This window comes from Penicillium crustosum (assembly GCF_028827405.1).
Source record: "Penicillium crustosum strain IBT 35664 chromosome Unknown utg000002l_segment0_segment0, whole genome shotgun sequence".
NCBI lineage: Eukaryota > Fungi > Ascomycota > Eurotiomycetes > Eurotiales > Aspergillaceae > Penicillium > Penicillium crustosum.
In genome coordinates this window covers 8,395,884-8,417,106 of record NW_026623123.1, presented here as the reverse complement: position 1 = coordinate 8,417,106, position 21,223 = coordinate 8,395,884, and the positions used below count along the sequence as shown (strand labels likewise).

General features: G+C 47.7%; 8 protein-coding genes across 8 annotated transcripts; 5 read left to right on the top strand and 3 right to left on the bottom strand.

The window, feature by feature from the left end:
* Positions 1-2,610: 2,610 nt before the first annotated feature.
* Positions 2,611-3,751, top strand: N7487_006704 (zinc-binding alcohol dehydrogenase family protein; the record flags this gene model as incomplete). The annotated part of the gene is made up of 2 exons (XM_056874451.1): positions 2,611-2,752; positions 2,817-3,751. 2 exons carry the CDS (start codon positions 2,611-2,613, stop codon positions 3,749-3,751), a joined length of 1,077 nt encoding a protein of 358 aa, XP_056732171.1.
* Positions 3,752-4,356: 605 nt separating this feature from the next.
* On the top strand, positions 4,357-5,141 carry erg2 (C-8 sterol isomerase ERG2; the record flags this gene model as incomplete). The annotated part of the gene is made up of 2 exons (XM_056874450.1): positions 4,357-4,729; positions 4,804-5,141. 2 exons carry the CDS (start codon positions 4,357-4,359, stop codon positions 5,139-5,141), a joined length of 711 nt encoding a protein of 236 aa, XP_056732170.1.
* Positions 5,142-5,982: 841 nt separating this feature from the next.
* On the top strand, positions 5,983-8,917 carry N7487_006702 (VIT and vWA domain-containing protein; the record flags this gene model as incomplete). Its single annotated transcript, XM_056874449.1, has 2 exons — positions 5,983-7,188; positions 7,211-8,917. The coding sequence occupies 2 exons, from the start codon at positions 5,983-5,985 to the stop codon at positions 8,915-8,917; spliced, it is 2,913 nt and encodes a 970-aa protein (XP_056732169.1).
* A 593-nt stretch (positions 8,918-9,510) lies between these two features.
* N7487_006701 (uncharacterized protein) lies at positions 9,511-10,621 on the bottom strand (the record flags this gene model as incomplete). Its single annotated transcript, XM_056874448.1, has 2 exons — positions 9,511-10,478; positions 10,528-10,621. 2 exons carry the CDS (start codon positions 10,619-10,621, stop codon positions 9,511-9,513), a joined length of 1,062 nt encoding a protein of 353 aa, XP_056732168.1.
* A 2,819-nt stretch (positions 10,622-13,440) lies between these two features.
* Positions 13,441-15,165, top strand: N7487_006700 (nucleic acid/nucleotide deaminase domain-containing protein; the record flags this gene model as incomplete). Its single annotated transcript, XM_056874447.1, has 2 exons — positions 13,441-13,765; positions 13,823-15,165. The coding sequence occupies 2 exons, from the start codon at positions 13,441-13,443 to the stop codon at positions 15,163-15,165; spliced, it is 1,668 nt and encodes a 555-aa protein (XP_056732167.1).
* A 211-nt stretch (positions 15,166-15,376) lies between these two features.
* N7487_006699 (amidohydrolase family protein) lies at positions 15,377-16,440 on the bottom strand (the record flags this gene model as incomplete). Its single annotated transcript, XM_056874446.1, has 2 exons — positions 15,377-16,267; positions 16,330-16,440. The coding sequence occupies 2 exons, from the start codon at positions 16,438-16,440 to the stop codon at positions 15,377-15,379; spliced, it is 1,002 nt and encodes a 333-aa protein (XP_056732166.1).
* Positions 16,441-16,724: 284 nt separating this feature from the next.
* N7487_006698 (ketopantoate reductase family protein) lies at positions 16,725-17,827 on the bottom strand (the record flags this gene model as incomplete). The annotated part of the gene is made up of 2 exons (XM_056874445.1): positions 16,725-17,551; positions 17,620-17,827. The coding sequence occupies 2 exons, from the start codon at positions 17,825-17,827 to the stop codon at positions 16,725-16,727; spliced, it is 1,035 nt and encodes a 344-aa protein (XP_056732165.1).
* A 410-nt stretch (positions 17,828-18,237) lies between these two features.
* Positions 18,238-21,171, top strand: N7487_006697 (uncharacterized protein; the record flags this gene model as incomplete). The annotated part of the gene is made up of 5 exons (XM_056874444.1): positions 18,238-18,667; positions 19,380-19,459; positions 19,514-20,707; positions 20,759-20,863; positions 20,923-21,171. 5 exons carry the CDS (start codon positions 18,238-18,240, stop codon positions 21,169-21,171), a joined length of 2,058 nt encoding a protein of 685 aa, XP_056732164.1.
* Positions 21,172-21,223: the final 52 nt, after the last annotated feature.

Below are 21,223 nucleotides of genomic sequence, written 5' to 3'. Positions count from 1 at the left end.
TGGTCTATTCTACGCAAGGAGAACTGCGACATCGATTCTTCATGCGCATGCACATGCACTAATATGCGCGCACCCCGCAATATTCTCATTTAAGACGGAAAATGGTTGCTTACTCCGAAACCTTGGCTGAATAATTGTTCCAAGTGGAACAGGGGGATTTCGGCAATCCGACCGTTTTTCGATGGGCTATGATCTTCAAATTCACGTGTCAGTACAGGGACCAAATGGCTCCTACCATCCTTAAATGGATCAGGGGATCGATTAGTTGGCCGCTTAGTCAGATATGAATGGCAGGGCTCCGTGGACCCCCTGGACCATCTATCGCCGTCATCTCCTGGGTTATTCACTCAGCCACTGTATTTAGCTTGTGCCCGGCTTCAAATTCTTCACATAGTTCGAACATGGTATGTCGCCCGGCAAGCACGGACCACCCTCGATTTATCCGCTGAAATTAGACAGGGGTGGTCAAGGCACGAGACAGGGACCTTATGCACGTACCAAACGAACCCGCGTACTTCCGTGAGGAATTTACCACAAAGAAGCTGTCTTTCATTTTATATACATCTAATAGCTGTCGATGGAGGTATTTTACACTGACATGTGGGATCCACGCTCTTCCCAGGTGTGATATTCCAATGGGAATCACTTCGTTTCCTGACTTTGGTGTGTCTATAGAGTACATATGAGTGGGGCATGAGGCTATTGCTCGTATTGCCCCAAAGGGCACTGTGCAGGAACAGACCATTACCTTTAGGCAGCACTAGTTGAAACATAGTGGCTCCCATGGATATAGCATGCGCGCCACACGTGGCACTATATATAGCGTCCCACTTGTGGGATGATTACTCCCCTGGTGAAGAACTAAAAACCAATAAACTGTAATATAGTGGACGACCACTAGTGTTCAAGGGACTAAAGCTAGGAATGATGCAAGAATAAGGGGCAATGAGAAACCAAAACGAAAATATATAGCTGCATTCTAAGTACATAGCTAAGAACAAAACAGCAAATCTATAGGAACACGCTTCATGACTGACTGACAATATGTATAAGAAAGACAAGAATCAATCAAGTCAAGGAGTAAAACAAACAACCAGGTCTTAGGCAACCACACTGGCAACAAACAGTAACATTGAAAATAAGAAGAAGAAAAAAATGTCCTTGGGAAGGAACCCATAGACAACAGAGCGTTATCTCTGTATGATAGGTTCCAAAAATTGGCTCAAAGATTGGCTCAAAGAGCACGTTGTTCAGCTCCTGATAGACCAGTGGAGAACCCAGAAAAGTACAGTCTGTATCCACAGAGGTCGCGGGGGGAACGAATCCAGGCCTCGACATGCTTCGTGCCATTGAGTTAGGACAGAGGCCCTAACCCAGTTTCAGCCTTAACTGGACCGCGTCAAAGAATCATCAGTGCCCTCAGGATACCTTCACTGGACAACAGGAACACGATGTGCGATGTGGACCCGGAGGGATGGAGGAGGAAGAAAGAAGAAGAGAGAGAAGTGGGGGAAGGGGGGTATTTATACCACCCCAGTGCCTGAGGGCAAACGGGGAACTGAGATGGGTGACAAGTTTTGGCCAAAAAGGGAAGGCACCCAAAAGGGAAGGCACAGATGGGTAGGTACATGGGTACTTGGATTGCTGCGGGCACCTTCCAAGGTTGTAGCTTCCCTGATATTACGCAAACTATGTAACAGTTAGCCCCGCGGCTTTGACACCACTACATCCGTGGATATATATACCCAGTGGACCTGACTCAAGACTAGATGTATTTCTACCAAATATATATATCACCCATTTCGAGGTTACATGGCCCCTGGCAAAATTGACCACGACAGCGATCCCACAGAAGAAGGAAAACAGTGAAAGTTGGCATTCTGTCCCAAGGGAAGCGTCATTGTTGCATTCAGTCTGCTCTGGTCTACACCGGGCAATAAGTTTTGCTTGGTACGGAAGAGCCAACACCCAAACGAAAACAGCATGATCTATTTCCTCTTCTCCTTGTCCACGTCGTACCGCGCATGAAGCTTGAACCATAATTTCGGCAAGTGCAGAGAGATGCGATGAGACAATGTGGAATGGCTCCTAACAGTGCGACCAAAACAACGTATGCTTCCTGCTCTCAGAAAGGCTTCTACGCCTTCACCGGTTACAATGTACTCAAAGAAAGCACTGGGGAAGAATTAGCTGCAAGCTATGCTTGTGACAGTACTAGCCCTGTTGAACTAACTCCGTCCCCTAGGCCTTGTGGAGTATGATAGAAGATTAAAGTTTGATGTCTCTGGCGATCGCGTTCCGCAGACTGTGGGAACTTGTCTAGGTGCCATCGATGTCTCATGTAGTTAAATACTAACTTTGATTGAATTCAAACAGGGATGCCCAGGTAGGAACCTGTCGGAATAGATGATATGTAATCAACCTGCATTAACCTCGGCAGGGGTGGAGTCGGTATTCGGGGGAATTTAATTCACAAGATACATCAATTTCGCCGACAAATCTTCAGTTCTAACAATCTCATATATCTAAATTCGGTTGCTGATTTTGTCTGAAATCCTGTGTCATTGCTGTTTTGAGAGGCACTATACTATTTTACTGAGCACCGCTAAAATGAAAGAAGCTGTGGTGTCAAAAAACCTCAAAGTCACGATCCAAGACGTGGACTTTCCAACAATCCCAAGCCCAGACCATCTTATAATCAAAGTGCATGTCTCTGGGTCCAATCCTAAGGATTGGGCGATGGCCGAGCGATGTGGGTTTACTATTCTCTCTTTACCAGCAAATTGGAAGCTTTACTGATGTATTTCTGCCCATAGTCCCTGGCATCAACCAAGGCGATGACATAGCCGGCATTGTGCACTCAGTCGGCAGTAACGTAACTGAATTCCGACCAGGAGATAGAGTCGCCAGCTTCCATGAGATGCTAAGTCCACATGGAAGCTATGGCGAATATGCAGTCGGGCGCGCAGATACTACATTCCACATCCCTGAACAAGTTTCTTTCGAAGAAGCCGCTACCATCCCACTAGCTGGTATGACTGCCGCCGTGGGGTTATATCAGAGACTTAATCTACCTCTTCCCTGGCGTCCTGCCCAAAACCGACTCCCTCTTGTCATCTACGGAGCTGCGAGCGCGGTGGGAGCCTTCGCTGTCAAGTTAGCTTCTCTATCCAACATACACCCATTGATCTGTGTGGCTGGCCAGGGTGGCTCATTTGTTGAGACTCTCATTGATCGGTCAAAGGGGGATACTGTAGTTGACTACCGCAATGGCGACGATGCAGTTGTCGCAGGTTTGCGCGAAGCGCTGGGAGACGGCGAAAAGCTTGAGTATGCTTTCGATGCTGTTACCGGAAAAGGAAGCTATCAGAACCTGGCGAAGGTTTTGGACGCACGTATCGGCAAAATTGCCGTCGTATTGGCGCGAAAGGAGTATGAGACCATACCCGATAGCGTGGAGCTCTCATATACCCAAGTCGGGAAAGTTCACTCTTCCAGTTACCCAGGAATTAAAAGAGAAAAGCCGCTTGTGGGTGCATTGAATGATGAGGATTTTGGGTCTGTGATGTACAAATTCTTCGCCAGAGGTTTGTTCAAAGGTTGGTTCAAGGGTCACCCCTATGAGGTCGTCCCTGGGGGCTTGGAAGGGATCGAGCGTGCTCTGCAGGATCTGAAAGGTGGGAAGGCAAGTGCAGTCAAGTATGTATTCAGAATTGCCGAAACGGATGGACTGCTACAATCTCGTCTCTGATGTGTTTTATCACAACTATATATGGAAGCTTCACACCTTTGTTCCTTCCCACCCTATATACTTGTAGGATCCTTTATGCTCCATGATATCTTCTATTAAGTCCTGAGCTGGTGGTACCGGTTTCAGGACATAATACGGCATATATGTTAGACAGCATGGAGTAGGCAACATCATTGATGAAAGGGGATATCGAGGACAATTGGCCAATTGGCCAATGAAAGAGACGCCAATTCGGATTCTGAGCATCCGGCATGGGCTGTTGATGTGTCAGCCAAATTAAACAATGCAAACATGTACAAACATATACAAACATATCTACAAACACATTTTCAAACTATACTAACACTCTACAAATTAGATATCTAGTACATGGGAGGTGCATGTATTGAAGTAAGAAATGAGACATGTTTGAGTAAGGAATTGATCTAGACTGTACTTTGTAGTGATGAATTGAACCAAAGCGAGGGTGTTCAACTATTAATCAATTGTTTTGCTTTGAGGCCCCACCCGGGTGGAACTCCGGGGTTTTCGCCAGGGGCTGAAATTAAATTTAAATGCTCGATTGCCTCTTCTTGCTACTCCAGGACCCTTCCACAACTCCCAAGATGCCTTCCAAATCCTCCAAGTCCTCCAGCTCCAGCTCCGGCTGCCGCTGCCGCTGCTTCTCCCTCAAGACCCTCAGCTACCTCGCCATTTTCTTGGCCCTGTTCTCCGCCGTCTACCGATACCTCGATGCGCGCCTTGAGCAATTCTACGTCTTTGACCCAGAGCACTTGCATGATCTGTCTCAGCGCGCCATCAGTGCCCACGGCGAGGACACTCGCTCCATTGTCAACTTCATCGTCGCCGAGCTGGAGCAGAAGGTTGGCCCCAAATACCTGAGCACCCAGGAGGAGTGGGTATTCAACAACGCCGGCGGCGCCATGGGCGCCATGTACGTGATCCACGCCAGTATCACCGAGTACCTTATTATCTTCGGTGAGTTTTTACACCCGCCACAAAGTCGACCACAATTTCCATTTCCCTTTCTAACCACATTTAATTCTCCGCAGGTACCGCTATCGGCACTGAAGGCCACACTGGTCGCCACACCGCCGATGACTACTTCAACATCCTCCAGGGTACCCAGCTCGCCTACGTTCCCGGCGAGTTCAAGCCCGAGGTCTACCCCGCCGGCAGCGTGCACCACCTGGTCCGCGGCGAGGTCAAGCAGTACAAGATGGATGAGTCTTGCTTCGCGCTGGAGTACGCCCGTGGCTGGATCCCTCCCATGCTCTTCTTCGGTTACGCCGATACCTTCTCCAGCACCCTGGACTTCCCGACCTTGTGGGCTACCACCCGCATCACTGCCCGTGAGATGGTCGGCAACTTGTTGCAGTACAAGCTGTAATTGTGTGTACAATTTAGTATTTTGTTGATATGGAGGTTTCAGTTGGATTCATGAGGTCTATGTGGAATGTATGATATGGGCATTGGTTGGGCACCTTGCGAGGTGCTGTTTCGGTTGTAAAAGTTATTGGATATGGTGAATACTTAATTGGTAGTAGCACATTTTTTTAATGAAATCATCAGCTGAGGTTGTCGAGCTGCCTTTGCAACATTAATCATTGGAATTGATACTGTCAACGTAGCACCATCGACGGTCCATAGTAGATTGCAAGAGGTTCATGTTCTAAGTGACCTATAGCCAAATGCATATGCTTATTGAAAAGCAGCCACCCTTTCCTATCTGTTATACCTGGACGATTCATAAATCCACTATACATGAAGATATATCGACTTCACCCGTGCAAAACAAAGATGCCTTTGACTAATAGCATGTGGTCGGCCATATAAAATGTGGAGTTTGTAGTTACGACCCATCTAGAGAAGTGGTCAAAATGTAATTCTGTCATGATATACCTGACACTACCTAGATAGATCCTAGTGAATCAAATGAGTCATTATAGAACTATCTCCGAAGTAAATTGTTTGTCAAAATAAGCATTTGCTGAACCATAGGCAGCAAACGGGTGGCTCCGATCTGGATGGCTGCACAGATGTACAAATTAGGTAAACGGCTCTATATAAGTTTGCAGTTTCCTTGCACCTCTTCCTCCTCCTCCTCCTCCTCTTCTTCTTCTTCATCCTCTTCATATTTTAATTCATCTATCAAAACCAGCACCCAACACATCGAATTCTATCTCACATTACATCACTGTCCTTGTTTCACTGCAGCTTGGTAGCCCATCATGGCTAGCTACTATGGATGCCTTTGGTACGATCCTGATAACAATAAGCCTCAGTACCTCCCACAGGTCTCACTCAAGGCCCATGCCACTATCCTCTCCTCTGCCGCCCGTACAACCTTGACACAGACCTTTGTCAATCCATCTGACAAGGCCATCGAAGAGATATCCTACCACTTCCCTCTTTACGATGGTGTTAGTGTTGTCGGCTTTGAATGCAAGGTTGGATCTCGTCTCCTACGCAGCAAGGCGAAGACTAAGTCACAAGCCAATGCTGACTACAAAAATGCGGCGGCTCAACATCAGACTGCTGCCGTCATGGATCACACCTCCATGAATGACATTTTTGTCATTCGACTCGGCAATGTCCCCGCCCACGGAAAGATTAACGTCGACATCACCTTCGTGGGAGAGTTGAAACAAGATTCCCAGACTGATGGAATTCGCTACACACTACCAAGCACCATCGCTCCTCGCTATGGAACTAGAATGCCTTATGATTCAACCCAATTATCTGTATTTGGTCTGCCAGCCAACCTCAAAGGAATGTCTATCACCGTTGATGTTCAGATGGAGAAGGGTTTGGTGATCCGAGAGCTGGAATCCCCAAGTCATTCGGTCAAGGTCTCTCTCGGACGAGTTTCTTCTACACCGGCCAAATCGTCTAACTTCGAACCATCGCAAGCATCTGCCTCTGTCATCTCTCAGCAGAGCAACAAACCTGTAGCCCTGGAAAAAGACTTTGTCGTTCTCATCAAAGCAGATGGGCTTGATACTCCCTGCGCATTGCTTGAAAGACATCCAACAATCCCTAACCAGCGAGCCCTGATGGTAACCCTCGTGCCAAAATTTAGCCTCCAACAGGCTAGTCCTGAGGTGGTCTTTGTCATTGACAGAAGTGGGAGCATGGGAAACAAAATCCCAACCTTGAGATCTGCACTCCAAGTTCTCCTGAAGTCTTTGCCTGTCGGTATCTGCTTCAATATCTGCTCCTTCGGATATTCCTACTCCTTCATGTGGCCAACGAGCAAGGTGTACGATGCATCAAGCTTGCAGCAAGCTTTGGATTTTGTTGACACCGTCGAGGCGGATATGGGTGGCACTCAGATGCAGAGAGCAGTCATGGCAACTGTTCAAAATCGACTCAATTTCAAAGATTTGGATGTGCTGCTCCTCACTGATGGGCAGATCGACCACCAGGACCGATTTGTTCGACTTCGTCCGCGAACAGGCTGCTGATAACACTGCTCGGTTCTTCTCACTCGGTATTGGCAAAGCAGCATCTCACTCTTTGATTGAGGGAATTGCAAGAGCAGGAAATGGATTCTGCCAGTCGGTCATGGAGTACGAAGAACTCGATCGCAAGGTCGTCCGCATGCTCAAGGGTGCCCTGACCCCTCATATCCACGACTTCGAGCTCGAAGTTGCATACGACACCGAGAAAGAGCCTGAGTTCGACTTTGTGAGCGATACCGAGAACTTTACCGACAGTGAGACGGATGGCAAAGAGAAGGAGAGAGATGGAGACGTTTCCGTGGAAGGAACAACAGGCAGCTCATCGCAGCGCTCATCGCAGCCGATTTTGCTATACGATGAGAACTTCCAGGAATCCAACATAAATGTCGATGCCGAAAAGAGAGCAGCTGAAACCCTTCCCACTATCGCCCCCCCAAGAGCAATCAGAGCTCCTTACAACATCCCACCTCTGTACCCGTTCATCAGGACAAATGTCTTCCTCCTTATGAACCCGCACTCGTCCAAGAGAATTCCCAAGTGGCTGAAGTTCACTGCTACTTCCAACGATAGTCCACTGGAGCTGCGAATTCCAGTCTGCGACATTGGAACCGGCGAAACGATTCACCATCTGGCTTCGCGCAAGGCCGTGATCGAGCTCGAAGAGGGACACGGCTGGGTGTCCCATGCCAAGGACGAGAAAGGAAACAAATTCAAACACTTCCACGCCGACACAAAGCAGAGACTTGCAGAGCGTGAATGCCAGAACCTGGGAATCAAGTTCCAGGTCACTGGAAAATATTGCTCTTTCGTGGCCTTGGAAGAGAACAGCTCTTCTTCTTCAGAACAACAGGACAAACAGCATACCCCAAGAGAACATGTCGTCGAGCGAGTTTCTCTCAGGGCCCAGTCTGCTAGATTTTCGAGCATTCCGGCCCCTCTTAGTTTCTCAGGTCCTGGAATTACACGCACTGGTGGTGTGCATGGTCGCCGAGTTGGTTTACGTGGTGGCCGTACTGGTGGTGTAGAAGGTGATTGTGCCCCCAATATTCAGGGATCTATGATGCAGGTTGGACTCCGCGATACCTCTAGCAACCAAGTAGCACCTTCTACATCCATGGGACCTGGAGATTCGAATCGTCTGTGTCGTGCCGCAGCACCTGCACTCGCAATGTGCATGGTGCAAGCCAAAGTGGCAGCACCTGGAACCATGGAACCTGGAGTCCCGAGACCTCTTTGTGGATCAACGGCATCACCTGCAGCCCCAAGGCTTGGTGGCATGCTGCACCGAACGGTACCAGTTGTAACCACCCTGGTTCCTACTTCGACGAAAACCCCGCAGATGAGAATGCATGAGCTTATCCAACTGCAAACATTTGAAGGCAGCTGGATGTGGTCGAATGAACTCTTCGAGTTGTTAGAATGTAACATGAACTCGACAATCAACAAATTGGTCACAATGTACCGCAGTGTCAATCGACAGGTTGAAAAAGGGTTCCCGCATGGTGACGAGGCGACTGTTCTCGCAACCCTGCTAGCAATGGGATGGTTACGGAAGAAACATACGGGTTCGAGGGCTGTTTGGGAACTTGTGCATGGCAAGGCTTCCGAGTGGGTTCGACTCCAGCTGAAGAAGATGCGGGATCAGCGTTCACCTGCGGCTATTATTGCATCGATCCAGGATGAGATTGTTGATATGATCTAAGAGATGAACTCGGTGGAGAAGGTGGAGTTTGATATTGGCTTCTTACAAATTTGCTTAGGAGATTGCTTATGGAATGATGGTATTTGCTTGGGGTTGGAGTAAAAGAGGAAAAACACAAAAATATTACATAGCTTTGCAATGGAAGTAAACTCCTCATATCAAATTTCTTTTTTCTTTTTCAAATAGAGGAAGCGGCATGTTCACCTTCTATCACTATGTTACGTATGGGGTCATCGATCATTTTCTCATTGGGGAGATTTTCGTATTAACCATTTGATATTGATGAAATGATCAATCTGCTGAGATACATGAATCCTCCCTCTGGTGATGTTCATACGACGCAACAAATCGGTCCAATCAACATTGGTCTCATTCACCATAAGTGATAGAATGCGGTCCTTATCCACTGTAGCGCCATATTCGAATAGCATAGTGGCCGCCGGGATGTTTTCAGTCGCGACTGCTTCCACAAACGGTGTGTATACACCCACTGGCTCCACACATCCATCCGGGTTGGCCCCGTTCTTCAGAAGAAACTCGACCACTAGGTTGCTGCTCTCCATCTCATGGGTGATCCCTTCCCCATGGTGAGGCTATCGGAGCTTCAGTACTGCATCAAGCGGCGATACGTTTTTCTCACCCTCCATTTTGTTGATATCAACTCCACCCCGAGCGAACAAACCCTGCATGGTCTCCGCTTCTTTGTTGTAGACGGCGGCTGCAAACAACTTGCGACGGAATAGAGGCCCGCCCAGCTCGTCCCCAAACTCTCCATCAATGAACAAGACCATTTCCGTGTCTGAAAATCCCACGGTGTCCAACGGGTGTAAGTATTCAGAGATGTCCTGTCCTGTCCTTCTGAGATGATCACCCCAGATCTTCACCCCTTCCTTGTTACCCCGCATCATGTGTGTATAAAGCGCATTGAAAGGAAGGTACAGCTCTGTGGTCCCGCCATAGGTCACCGGGTAGTTATTGGCCACAAGTATCTCCGTAACCTCATTAGACCCAACATCGGCCGCCTCTGAGAGTGGAAGGATTCCAAACCGCACACTCTCTTGTGCTAAATTGACTCCTTGACTTAGCAGAGTGCGCAGCTCGGAACAATCATTTCGATGAATGGCGCTTGTTGCGAGTGCCAGATTGAGAGTTTCCTCGAGTGGCTCCCATTCGATAACGCCTCCGTGGAGGTCATTGATGGCCCATTCCATGTGGGCATGATAATCGGTAGAATCAACAAAGGGTCGCATTGGTCGGAATTTGCTACACATCCAAGCATCAACCAGCTTATCGGTTAAGGCGTGGGTTTCAGCGCTTGTCCGTTCGTTTGGGAGGTTGAGGATGTCCCGCACAAAGCCTGAGAACACAGATGGGTTGCGATCATGCTGTTGAATCTTTCGATGGAGATAGAGACTCTTTAAGCGAATGGGGAGGGTAGTCCACATGCGAGTATCCTGGCGGTCCTGTTCCTGTTCGCTCAACCCAGGTCCGAACCACAAGCTTTCGATTTCGAACCGGGGACTTTTGACCATAATTCTCGTAGTCTCATGATCAAATGAGTCTAGAAAGGTTAGGTTTCTGGATCGCAATAACTGAAGGAATCGACGTACTGCACACAAGCCTTGCCCTCCACACTTCTTCCCAAGGCAAAGTGTCGACCACCTCTTCAAAAATGCGGAGCTGGATCTCCACCGGGAGCGCCATTTTAATTAAATGTGGTGGCTCTGAAGTAAGTAAAAACAAGGTGGTAAAAGATTGAAAAGTGAGAAACAAGAGAAGAAAGAAGAAGAACGAAGGTAGAAGGAGTGTGCTGAGATAAATCCATTTATATTTTGTTTGCTAGGCTTTCATAGGCCATTTAGATGGCTTTAGTTTGTTTGTAGACAATAATACATGTCCTCTTCTTCTGTCTCCCTCTTTTCTCAATCCCATGGGGCTTTTTGCTAAGCCGTTTGTTGAGGGTTGTAAGTGTGTCGTAGGTCTCGGTGGATGAGCCCTCCCCATTCAAAGAAAAGGTATGAGGTGATATGTATATGTATATATCTATGGCAAGTCATTCAAAGTCAAATGGCTTTTTAGACGGACACGGTGGTGCTGGCTCTCATCTTACTGTCGCGTCAACCATCGCACGACAAAGCTTAGGTATTAAGTACACCACAGAGTATAGCTTTGCTATACACCAGGCGCAGGATAAATACTATGATGAAGTGGAAGGCAACAGGATGGCCGGGAACCAGATGGAGTGGTACATGACGAGGGTCTCTCCCCGGTTCCAACTATGAAGATATATGACAGTCTGTATTGAGTTTCATATTAGGGTGGGGATGTTTCAAAAGCAAAACCTGTTCGAGGTGACTGGTACCAGCACCATGCAAACGAGGACCAGTTCGTGAAACCCTACGAAATGGAAATTTTCCAGGGCTTCTATTGAGTTCATAGTCTATTACCAAGGAGAGAGTCTGGGACCAGACAAGGCAGTGGTGGAGCCCCAGTCATTGACAACTGGTAACTTATATATTTTCCATCCTTGAAGGTCGTGCCTGAATCTTTAGTACACTTAATTGACTTACTGGGGACTGCCCTCCTTACTTTTGGGCTCAGGACTGGAAGTGGTGTGGCGTGTGGCGGTGGCGGGTAAATAATATTATGCGTGTAAGCAGATAAAGTGAATAATAATATTGGACGTTTCTTCTATTAAAGCAAGAAGAAGTGAGAGAGACGTAGGCTTCCTTGGCTTCACGTCTGTTATGGGATCTACAGCGACAGCCAATAGGAAGTGACAAAAAGAGCCGGGCCGGGCCGACTCTTCCGCTAGGACGAGAGGGCTCCAGCACGGGATGAGTTAAACAGTCGCTCGGACAAGTAGGACAAGACGACCGAGGTAGCTTCATAATGTAGTAGGTGGTTAACAGACATGAATTCTATGGGGATTACAAAATGTAGCAGAACATTTTCCTCCCAAAATTACGCTCAAATGCATCCCAAGAAGTTTCCTAGTCGTGGAAAGTTTCCAACAACAATTGTCCGTTCAAAGTAGAATTCCCCTAGCATTTGTATATTGACTATAGTATAGCATTGGTAATTAGTCAAGTCGCTAAAAAATCTCAGGTAAAAGGATATATACATACCGTGTCTATCATAGTGGGGCCTCCGCACTTGGTTAGCTAGTGGCGCCGCGTGTGGGTGATCTGCGATAGTATACAAAGGTAGGGCCGTGGTTGGGATAGCTGAAGTGCGAATGTTAGAATTTATCAAGTAACGTGTTGTGGGATCATTACTTGTTTGGATACTCTGATATTTCTTTATGTATTTCCAAATAGAGCAAAACAATGGTCTTAAGGCAACAAATAGAGCAAAGATTGCGATGATGGCTTCGACAGATATGGACATATTAGCTTAGCCGGTATCAAGGTGCTTTGTACCCAAATAATTAGAAGAGAGGGGAACAGGATTGCCGCGAGTTTCACAAATAACTGCGCATTCTGGAAGGATGGAATGGGATAAAAGGACAAAAGACAGTGCGAGATCAACACAAACTGTATCCAAAAAACTCGGGTCTGAGCCTCAAGTGAAATCCCCCTTTGGGGGAAATTTTGGTACACAGAGGAGCCTTCGGTACGGGGTAGGGGCCGCCGGCCATAGGCCGGAAAGCGTTTTGCGCGACCCGAAGGGGCTAGTACCGGGTACGGTACAGTACTGTGGCAGTATTGCCAACCCCGTACGGGCGGTCAAGTATTGACCGCTTTCCTAATAGCGTATTCTACGCTAAAAGGCTTGGCGAGCCTGAAAGACTGAGAAAATTACTCGATAGAGTAAATATTGGCGTGTAAATTCACGTGAGTACACGTGTGTTCATGGCAGCTAGTGAGCGTCAGGCTGATACAGCCTGATATGCAATATAAATACATAGGGCGAGTAGAGTATTTTGCTTTATGTGAAGATTTCATTGAAATGAGTACTCTGACGTCTAATTTAACGTCTAAGTTGGAAAAGACGCATACTGCGTCTTCTTTGCAGTTGGTTTCACCTTGTAACTGTTGTTCGTTCGAACAGGAGAATATCTCCTGTACTTCTCGGGGTGTTTATATTGATAACGCGCTGGCCTCGCGACCGATCGGTGTTGTTACGCTTCGCGTGAAGCGTTAGAGACTTGAAAGTTGGTTTAGAAGAGAGACCACCTATTGACGTTTTCTTTCATAAATCCGGATAGGTTTAGTAGATGGACACAATTCTGGTAGTACAGTGGGAAACAAAAAACGGGAGAATGGGACTTTTGGAAAAGGGAGGGCTGTCATGCATGTGCGGATTTGCCTAATATGCATATATCCGCGCACTCATATGCCACGTCACAGAGAGCTCGAAACCCCTATGCTTTCCTGGTCCATCAATTACGTGTATATGGATTGTGCTAGTCTCCAAACACTCGGCGGAAAGGGAACCGCGCTCTCCATTTTTGTTATTGTCACTAAGGCAATCTTCTGATAGCTGTACATCGGCCACCTGCTCATGGTTACTCGAGCCAAATGTCAGCCTCGCAGGAATTTTACCAAGCGGTTCGAAACCTGCGTAATCTAACGAACCAACCATCCGAAGAACACTCTTATCGAACCTACCCACTTTCACAGTCAGAAAAATACTTGTTGAAAGCTGAGGATGAGATGCAGCTTGCTGATGATATTGCCTTCTTAGCTCAGTGGAAAGAGGGAGTCGAAAATGTGACAGCTGTGACTCTTCAGGAGAAGCCAAATGGGCTTGTTATCTGCCTGGCCAGCAACCACACACCTACAGATAAAACAGTCTTCGAATTGACTCAAACCATGGATTTGGTGAGCAATTATGCCTTCGAAGGTACTTCCTTACTTGGACGCGAATGGCATCTTCAGTGTATCTGACATGTGTATGTAGGAAAACGACGGAATGAATTCCGTGACAGAATATTCGACATGGTTGTTAATATCCGCAATGATCGAATTCTTAGCAGAATTCGTCCACCTTGGTTGCCTCAGCCTCATCATTATTCCAAACGAAGGCCCTGTCTGCTCTCGCAAGTCCAAGCATTTGTTGACGAGATTTCCACAATCGGTACTCGGTCACCAGCCCTGCAGATCTTGGTGCAGCCAGCACGCCAGCTGATAGCCTGCCTTTCGCCGTTCGAAAAGCCTATTCCCCAGAGCATGATTAAGGAACAACAAAAGAATGTCATAAAAAGCTGTGCTGAATTGGCTAGCATTGGCAGAACAGGATTGCTGGAGGAACACCTTCAGCGGCTCCAAGTTTCCCCTCATACCCGTGACAGAGGTGGAGTACGTCAAATTGACAAGCTTGCGCGATACTTCTTTGTGTGTCGAGATTTTATCAGAGTTGGTAGGCGTCCAGAGTACAAGACGCTGTTCTCCAACATCACCATTGAAACTTTAGAAGCTTTCGGAGCAAGGACGCCTGAAGGATGTTCCTCCTCATGCTTTGTTCATGCAGAAATGCAGCAAATTTTCCACTACACGAACCACCCCCATGATCCTAGTCCACGGTTTATCGGATGCAGCAAATCTGCATGTTATCTCTGCGATATGTTTATACAGAAGCATAGCCAGTACCGAATCTCCCATGCTCATCGGCGACTGTATCACAAATGGACTCTGCCAGATCTGGAACATTCGACTTCTAAAGAGGCTCAACAGCTCCAAGTCATATTGGCATCCATGGCCAATGAGATGGTAACCGTGACCGCAGGGCTTCAGCGAGGACTTCACCCTCCGAAGCAGTATGGAGCGCAAAGCATTGCATTCTTACCTCTAACTAGTGGCTCGACGGTGAGTAATACTTCAACTATCACACAACAACATTATCTCCCTCACGTTTCCCCCATATCGAGCCTTGAATTCGACTACGAAACGAAATTTGCAATAACCGGCTTTTCGAGAAACCGGCGCGAAAGCCTCCTTAGCAAAAGTGGAAGTGCATCCTATCTCCTTAGCCAAGACGATCTGCCATATTCACTTGATATCAAAAACATTCAACGCAAGTTTGTGGTTCAGATCGATGCAATCTCTCTTGATATCGAGTTTGTTACCCCTGGCCGGCTCTCAATTCACCATGCAATGGATAATCTACTGCCCAAAGATGTTATAGATATCTGTCGGTTATCTACAACTAGTGAAAGAACGGTATCATTGTCAACCCTGCAGCTATACCTGCGCCATGCCAACGGTGTTACGATAATTCTTGAATTTGTCCAGGATCAGGCTTAATTTAATCCCAACACAGCCATCTCCGCTGTTCGGATGGCTAGATCTATAGCAGTTCAACATTCGGAATTTTGTCCACGAGTATTACACAGCTTTCTTATAATTGTGATAGTGGGTCTCGATAATATTTGATTACAACCAGCCCAAATTATTAGTTTTCTATTGCTGATCAGGGTGTCCCTCTCCTTGATCATGAATTGCTTGCAATGCTATGCTATTTACTGGTTGCCCCAAGAAGATCCTGTGCATTGTCCAACAAAATCTGTGTTGTTCTTTCCGATCCAAATAGACTCTGCAATCCATCATCCACTCTCTTCGCTAGAGACTCAGCCAGTGCTGCAGGGGTATAGGGGTAATCACTCCCATACAGCAACCTAGATGAATCAACCAGCCGCAGAAGACCATGAATTTGATCCGGGAACGGCACACCGGCAAGATCAAAATAGAATCGCGTCTGCAACAGCTCCTTAATCCTCTCCCCACTAATCCCATCACCTGCACCGGGAACCATAGACGAGAACTCGGCGATCCTCTCCATAATCGGTGGGAAAGTCGCACCACAATGACAAGCTACGAAAGTAATCCCAGGACAGCGATCAACCGTCCCAGAAGTAAGCAAACTCATAAGCGACCGCGTCGAATCAAACATGAACTCCATAATAGGCGCAGCAACACCAGGGAGTGGCGTCACCTTTTCCAGGGAGTCATCATCGTGCCGGATAAGACAGGTAGTCGGATGAAAAAAGACGATGGTCTTTCGCTCGCTTAATTTGTCAAAAACACGACTAAAGCGCTGATCGCCCGGGTAGATGCCGTGCGAATTGGTCAGGATTTGAAACCCCACTGCGCCAAGATGGTCTAGTGCGTAGTCTATTTCTGCAAGGGAGCCTTCCACATCTGGGAGGGGGAGAGAGGCGAAGAAGAGGAAGTGGCTTGGGTGATCGGCGCAGGTTTTGGACATGTCGATGTTGGCGCGTCGGGTTATGGCGCGGCCTTCTTCGTCGTTGCCTGGGGTTAGGTGTGTTGCTGGGGAGGACATGCTCAGTACTGATTTTTGGATGTTTAGGTTGTTCATTAGTTCAATGTGTGCTTCGGCGCTCCATTCCTGGATTATATTGTGTTTAGCATGGGAATTCGGTGTGATGTGCACGTTCCGAGGGAACTCACTGGGATCGCGGGCATTCCATCTGGGTGGCCTCTGCCTGCGAAGTCATTCTGTAGGCAATACTCGCGATACGAGGGTGGCACGCAGTGAGTGTGAACATCGATTCTATCCATTTTGGATCTTGTGAGTGTGTGTGTGGAGTTGATTTTGGGGGATTGTTGCTGATATTATAGTCCTGCAATGCATCCCCGCAACTAAGATCGACATTCGTAGTTCGTATTCTTCACCGGTTTTCTCATGAAACGCTGTTCGCTTATCGCTTACCGACTCGAGATTAACTACAAGGGTACATGTTGTGTTACTATTTCTTTTTTTCCTTGTCAATGCCGTGGAACAATGAAACTGACAGGCTGACAAACCGTACATCTTTGAACCGAAACACAGTCTAGATAAATGACTATATCAGATCTGCTTTTGGCAGTTCCTTAGGTTCAACAATCAAGCCCCGTGCAGCCAACAGCCGTGCCTGAGTGAGCTTCAAAAACCGGTAGGTATTATCCAAAATCGGTGTGTTCACACCCTTCTCCCTCGCAACCCGCAAAGCATTCCCGAGAATCACCTCCACCTCCATCGGATTCCCCTTATCCACATCCACCAACATACTAGGCCGGAAAGACAACTCGAGAGGAGTAGCATCAACCATCTCATCCACAATCCCGGGCCCAAGATCATACCCATCCGCCTTCGCAATGGCCGCCATCTCCGCCATACCAGGCCTAATCAAACTATGCTCGCCGCCAAATCGTCGAACCGCTGCGCTATCAAGCTGAGTGATAGCACACATGGGATTGAAAATCCCATTCCAGACCACCTTCCGCCAGCGATAGAAGACGATGTCATCGACGACATCCGCGTCGACCACTTTGCTCTCATTATAGATTTTCGCAAACTCTTCGAGCTTGGCGCGCTCGACTGCGGCGTCCACAGATGGGTTGTGGAATGCGCCGATGTGGAAATTGTCGTGGTCATCGTGTATAATGTGGCCGTTGTGTTCGTGTGCGCCGATGTAACTTGGCGCTGATAATACCACGTTCGAGGGGAATGCTGCGATGATTGGAGGTTCGATGTACAGACCGTTTTGGAAGAGGACGATTGTTGTATAATCGGGGGTTATGGCGGGGGCTATGATTTTGGGGATGTTGTTCACTTCGGGGATGTTCTTCATTGTGACGATCACATAGTCGAATGGGGTATTGGGATCGGCTAGGGGGACAGCATTGACGACTATCTATGTGTTAGCTTTGGACGGAGCTTGGCTAACTGTCTTCGACTTGCGATGTTTCGTTACATACTTGCACTTGGTCTCCAGGAAGATAGTTTTCCGTGGTCGATGGACTCAATTTCGAATCCATGTTGGAGAACTTGTTCGTAATTGGATCGGAGCACAGAAGTCACAGATGCCTGTCCAGATCTTTCGAGGGCGACACTGACCATTGTCCCCACACCACCGGATCCAATCACCAACACTCGGCGCTTTGCTGTGGTAGTATCGTGGGACATGCTGGACTGATTGACTTTCTGTGATGACTTTGGAGGATACAATGTCAAGAAATTGCATTTAACCCAAGCCGTTTTATGCAATACGGGAGCTCCGACCTCGGGGGCATTTGATTAGCTCGGAGTCTCCTTCTTCCCCTCTCTTATCGACATTCTCCCCCTCACTGGGCGATAACGCCGAAATCCCCTTCAACATTGGAAGTATTGGGATAACCCGATTTTGGTTATTGTTTACTCTGTCACACTTCTTGGAATAGTCGGAAATAAATTATACCAATGTTTCACCATGGATGCGCAAACCATATTTACGCCATCAACCGATCGGATGATAAAAAGTGATGTAAGTAATAACTCTACCCTTCCAAATAACCTCAAATCACCTCCCAAATGCATTTCCAAAATCGCACGCCAAAATGAAGAACCCAGTCAAGCAAATGCGCTTCCCAGCGCTCGAAGACATCGTCGAGTACGTCCAAGATGTCGCAGAAACCTCCGGCAGATGGATCAACTGGCAAATCATACGCGGCAAGCGACATATATGGTGGGAGACAGACTGGGACGTCGTATCACGCTGGGCGCAATCGATCATCGAGACAGAAGAGCGTCTACGCGAAACCACCCAACGTGAGAACTTCCACAAAAAGTGGATCCATAAATTCCACAATGGCTCCAGCGAAGCAGGAAAATTCGTTCTACCAGATTTGATCGAAGAGTTAATAGCTCTAGACCACGAGTACACGCGTCTCGAGCGGATATACGATACGCTCCTAGCAGGTTGTCCGGTGGGACCTATCAAGAGCGGGTATATGTGGATTCGAAAGCAGCCGCAGTGGTATCTTAAGAGTGAGTGGTTGCGCCAGGATTGTGCGAGGCGCGGTGGGTGCTGTGGTCGTGAGTGCAAATGTTGTGAGAATCCGTCTGATCCGAATAGGAGGAAGGGTTGGGGTCATTGCACTGCTCAGTGTCCTTGTTGTATTGATCTGCGTCAATTTCAACTTACTGAGAGGGATCGGAGAATGCTGCGGCCGGAGTTTGATCTTACTGTTTACCCGTGGAGTGATTATAGTCGAGAGATGTTTCGCGCTTACATTTGGTCGCTTGACTAGGCTTTTTTTTAATATTTTGTTTCTTGAACGGAAGTTGACCTCGGGAATGTCCTGTTGCTCGGTATATAGTTCTAGTCAATTGCCGCTTTTCTTCTTATCAGTGCTTCAGGGTGAAAATATTCTTTTTGCAGGGGTTGGAAGCTTAAATTGAGGCGAAATCGAAGATATCAGTGCAGTTGCAGACCTATGTGAATCAAAGATAATCAAAAGATCAGCGGTCGAGGCTTCCTGTTGACCCCGAATCCCGCCAAGCCGGCACGTTTAACGCATCCTGATTCGACGACTGGCGTATCAAAGCCACCTGCCAGTATACTTGGGGTTTCCCCGCAGTCTATATTCACACTTGATAAGACTTGCGGTGGAATCTCCGCAAGCGCAAATCACTGGATTGCTTAAATAGACAGACCGTCATGCCCGTCATGATGGTTTAAGTTCGCTATTCCCTTCAGTATCCAACTATCAACTATGGAGAATGACACTTATCAAGATGGAACCACTTGGGCTCCAGGAACAGTCAGACTGGAAGATAGTAAGTGAACGCAACCGCCAATACTACACTACATATACAACTTGACTTACCAAGTCAGTCCACCAATCCAGAGACCAACTAGTTCTCTTCCCCACCCCATCGTCCGACCCCAACGACCCCCTCAATTGGTCAAAAACGCGCAAGATCCTCAATTTCACCCTAGTAAGCTTCTTCGTGTTATGGACCTTCGTACAACTCGACATCGGCTTCACAGCATGGGGTCCAATGCAAGAAGAACTCAACTACTCCATCGACATCCTAAATGCCAACGCAGCTATAAACTACAGCGGCCTGGCCGTAGGCTGCATATTCTTCATGCCGCTAGTCCACAAATATGGGCGACGCCCAATCTACATACTCAGCGTCTCCCTACAATTCGCATCATGCATCTGGCAAGCCGAGATGTTCACCGTCGGCGATATAATGGGCAGCGGCCTGATATCCGGCATCGGCGGCGCAATCAGCGAGATCATCGTGCAGATTACCATCGCTGACATGTTCTTCGTGCACCAGCACGCTACGATGAACGGATGGTATGTCATCGTCCAGTCGGCGGGCGCATTCCTTGGCCCCGTGGCTTCGGGATACATCGTGGTGGCACAAGGGTGGAGATGGATGTGGTGGTGGTGTGTGATTTTCTTCGGAGTCACGCTACTTTGTGTGATATTCCTTTTTGAGGAATCGAAATATGTCCCCTATCTGGATGGCCGTGACGTTACCGTTGGAGAAGTGACTGGTGAACAGTCCGAATCACACAAAGATCCGGATGTGGTAGATTCAAAGAGCGCACATGAGACGCCCACCAGTCGCGTACGTACAGACCCGGATATTCCACTGAAAACTTATTTCCAGCGCATGGCTTTGGTGACTACCACCGATGAAGCGCTGTGGCCGCATTTCTATCAACCGATCGTGGCACTCTTCACTTTCCCCGCTGTTTCGTATGCGGCCATCACATATGGTTCTACACTGAGCTGGTTTGCGATCATGACTTCGTTACAGGCTTCTTACATGATTATACCACCATATAACTTCGATGCTGTTGGTGTTGGACTGATGAATGTGGCTCCGTTTGTCGGTGCCGTTCTCGGTTTTCCCTTTGGCGGACATTTGAGTGACAAGTCCATTTTGTGGCTATCCAAGCACAATGGTGGTATCTATGAACCGGAGATGCGCCTTTGGCTTGCTCTGCCTATTGCTATTATAAGTCCTGCGGGAATACTAATGTTCGGTTTGGGTCTTGCCTATGTGAGTGACGAATTCGAGGCAAGAGTTTTGAATCTTTTTAACACTGTCTAGGGTGCGCACTGGGCTCTTCTTGCTGTCGGATTTGGATTCTTTGGGTTTTCACTTGCTTCCGTCAGCGGTATTGCGCTTTCGTATCTCATGGATTGTTATCAAGAGGTGAGTGCCGATTTCAATTTGGAGTGTTGGGGTTTTCTTTCTAATTTGATGGCTTCTAGATTATCGGCGACGCATTGGTTGGGGTTATTTTCATGCGAAACATCTTCTCGGTGATTGTACTGTTTGTGCTCACGCCTTGGGTCAATAAGATGGGTCTGCGAGACTTGCATATTCTGTGTGCAGTTATCTCCTTTGTTATCCTCTTGATCCCCGTCCCACTTCTCATCTGGGGTAAGAAAGCTAGAATTGCTACGGCACCGAGTTATAGGAAAATGGCGGCAAATCAACTTAGCCATCGGACTATTTAGATGTAAAGTTTCACACCTAGATACATACACGACGAATTGGAAGGAGTCTTTG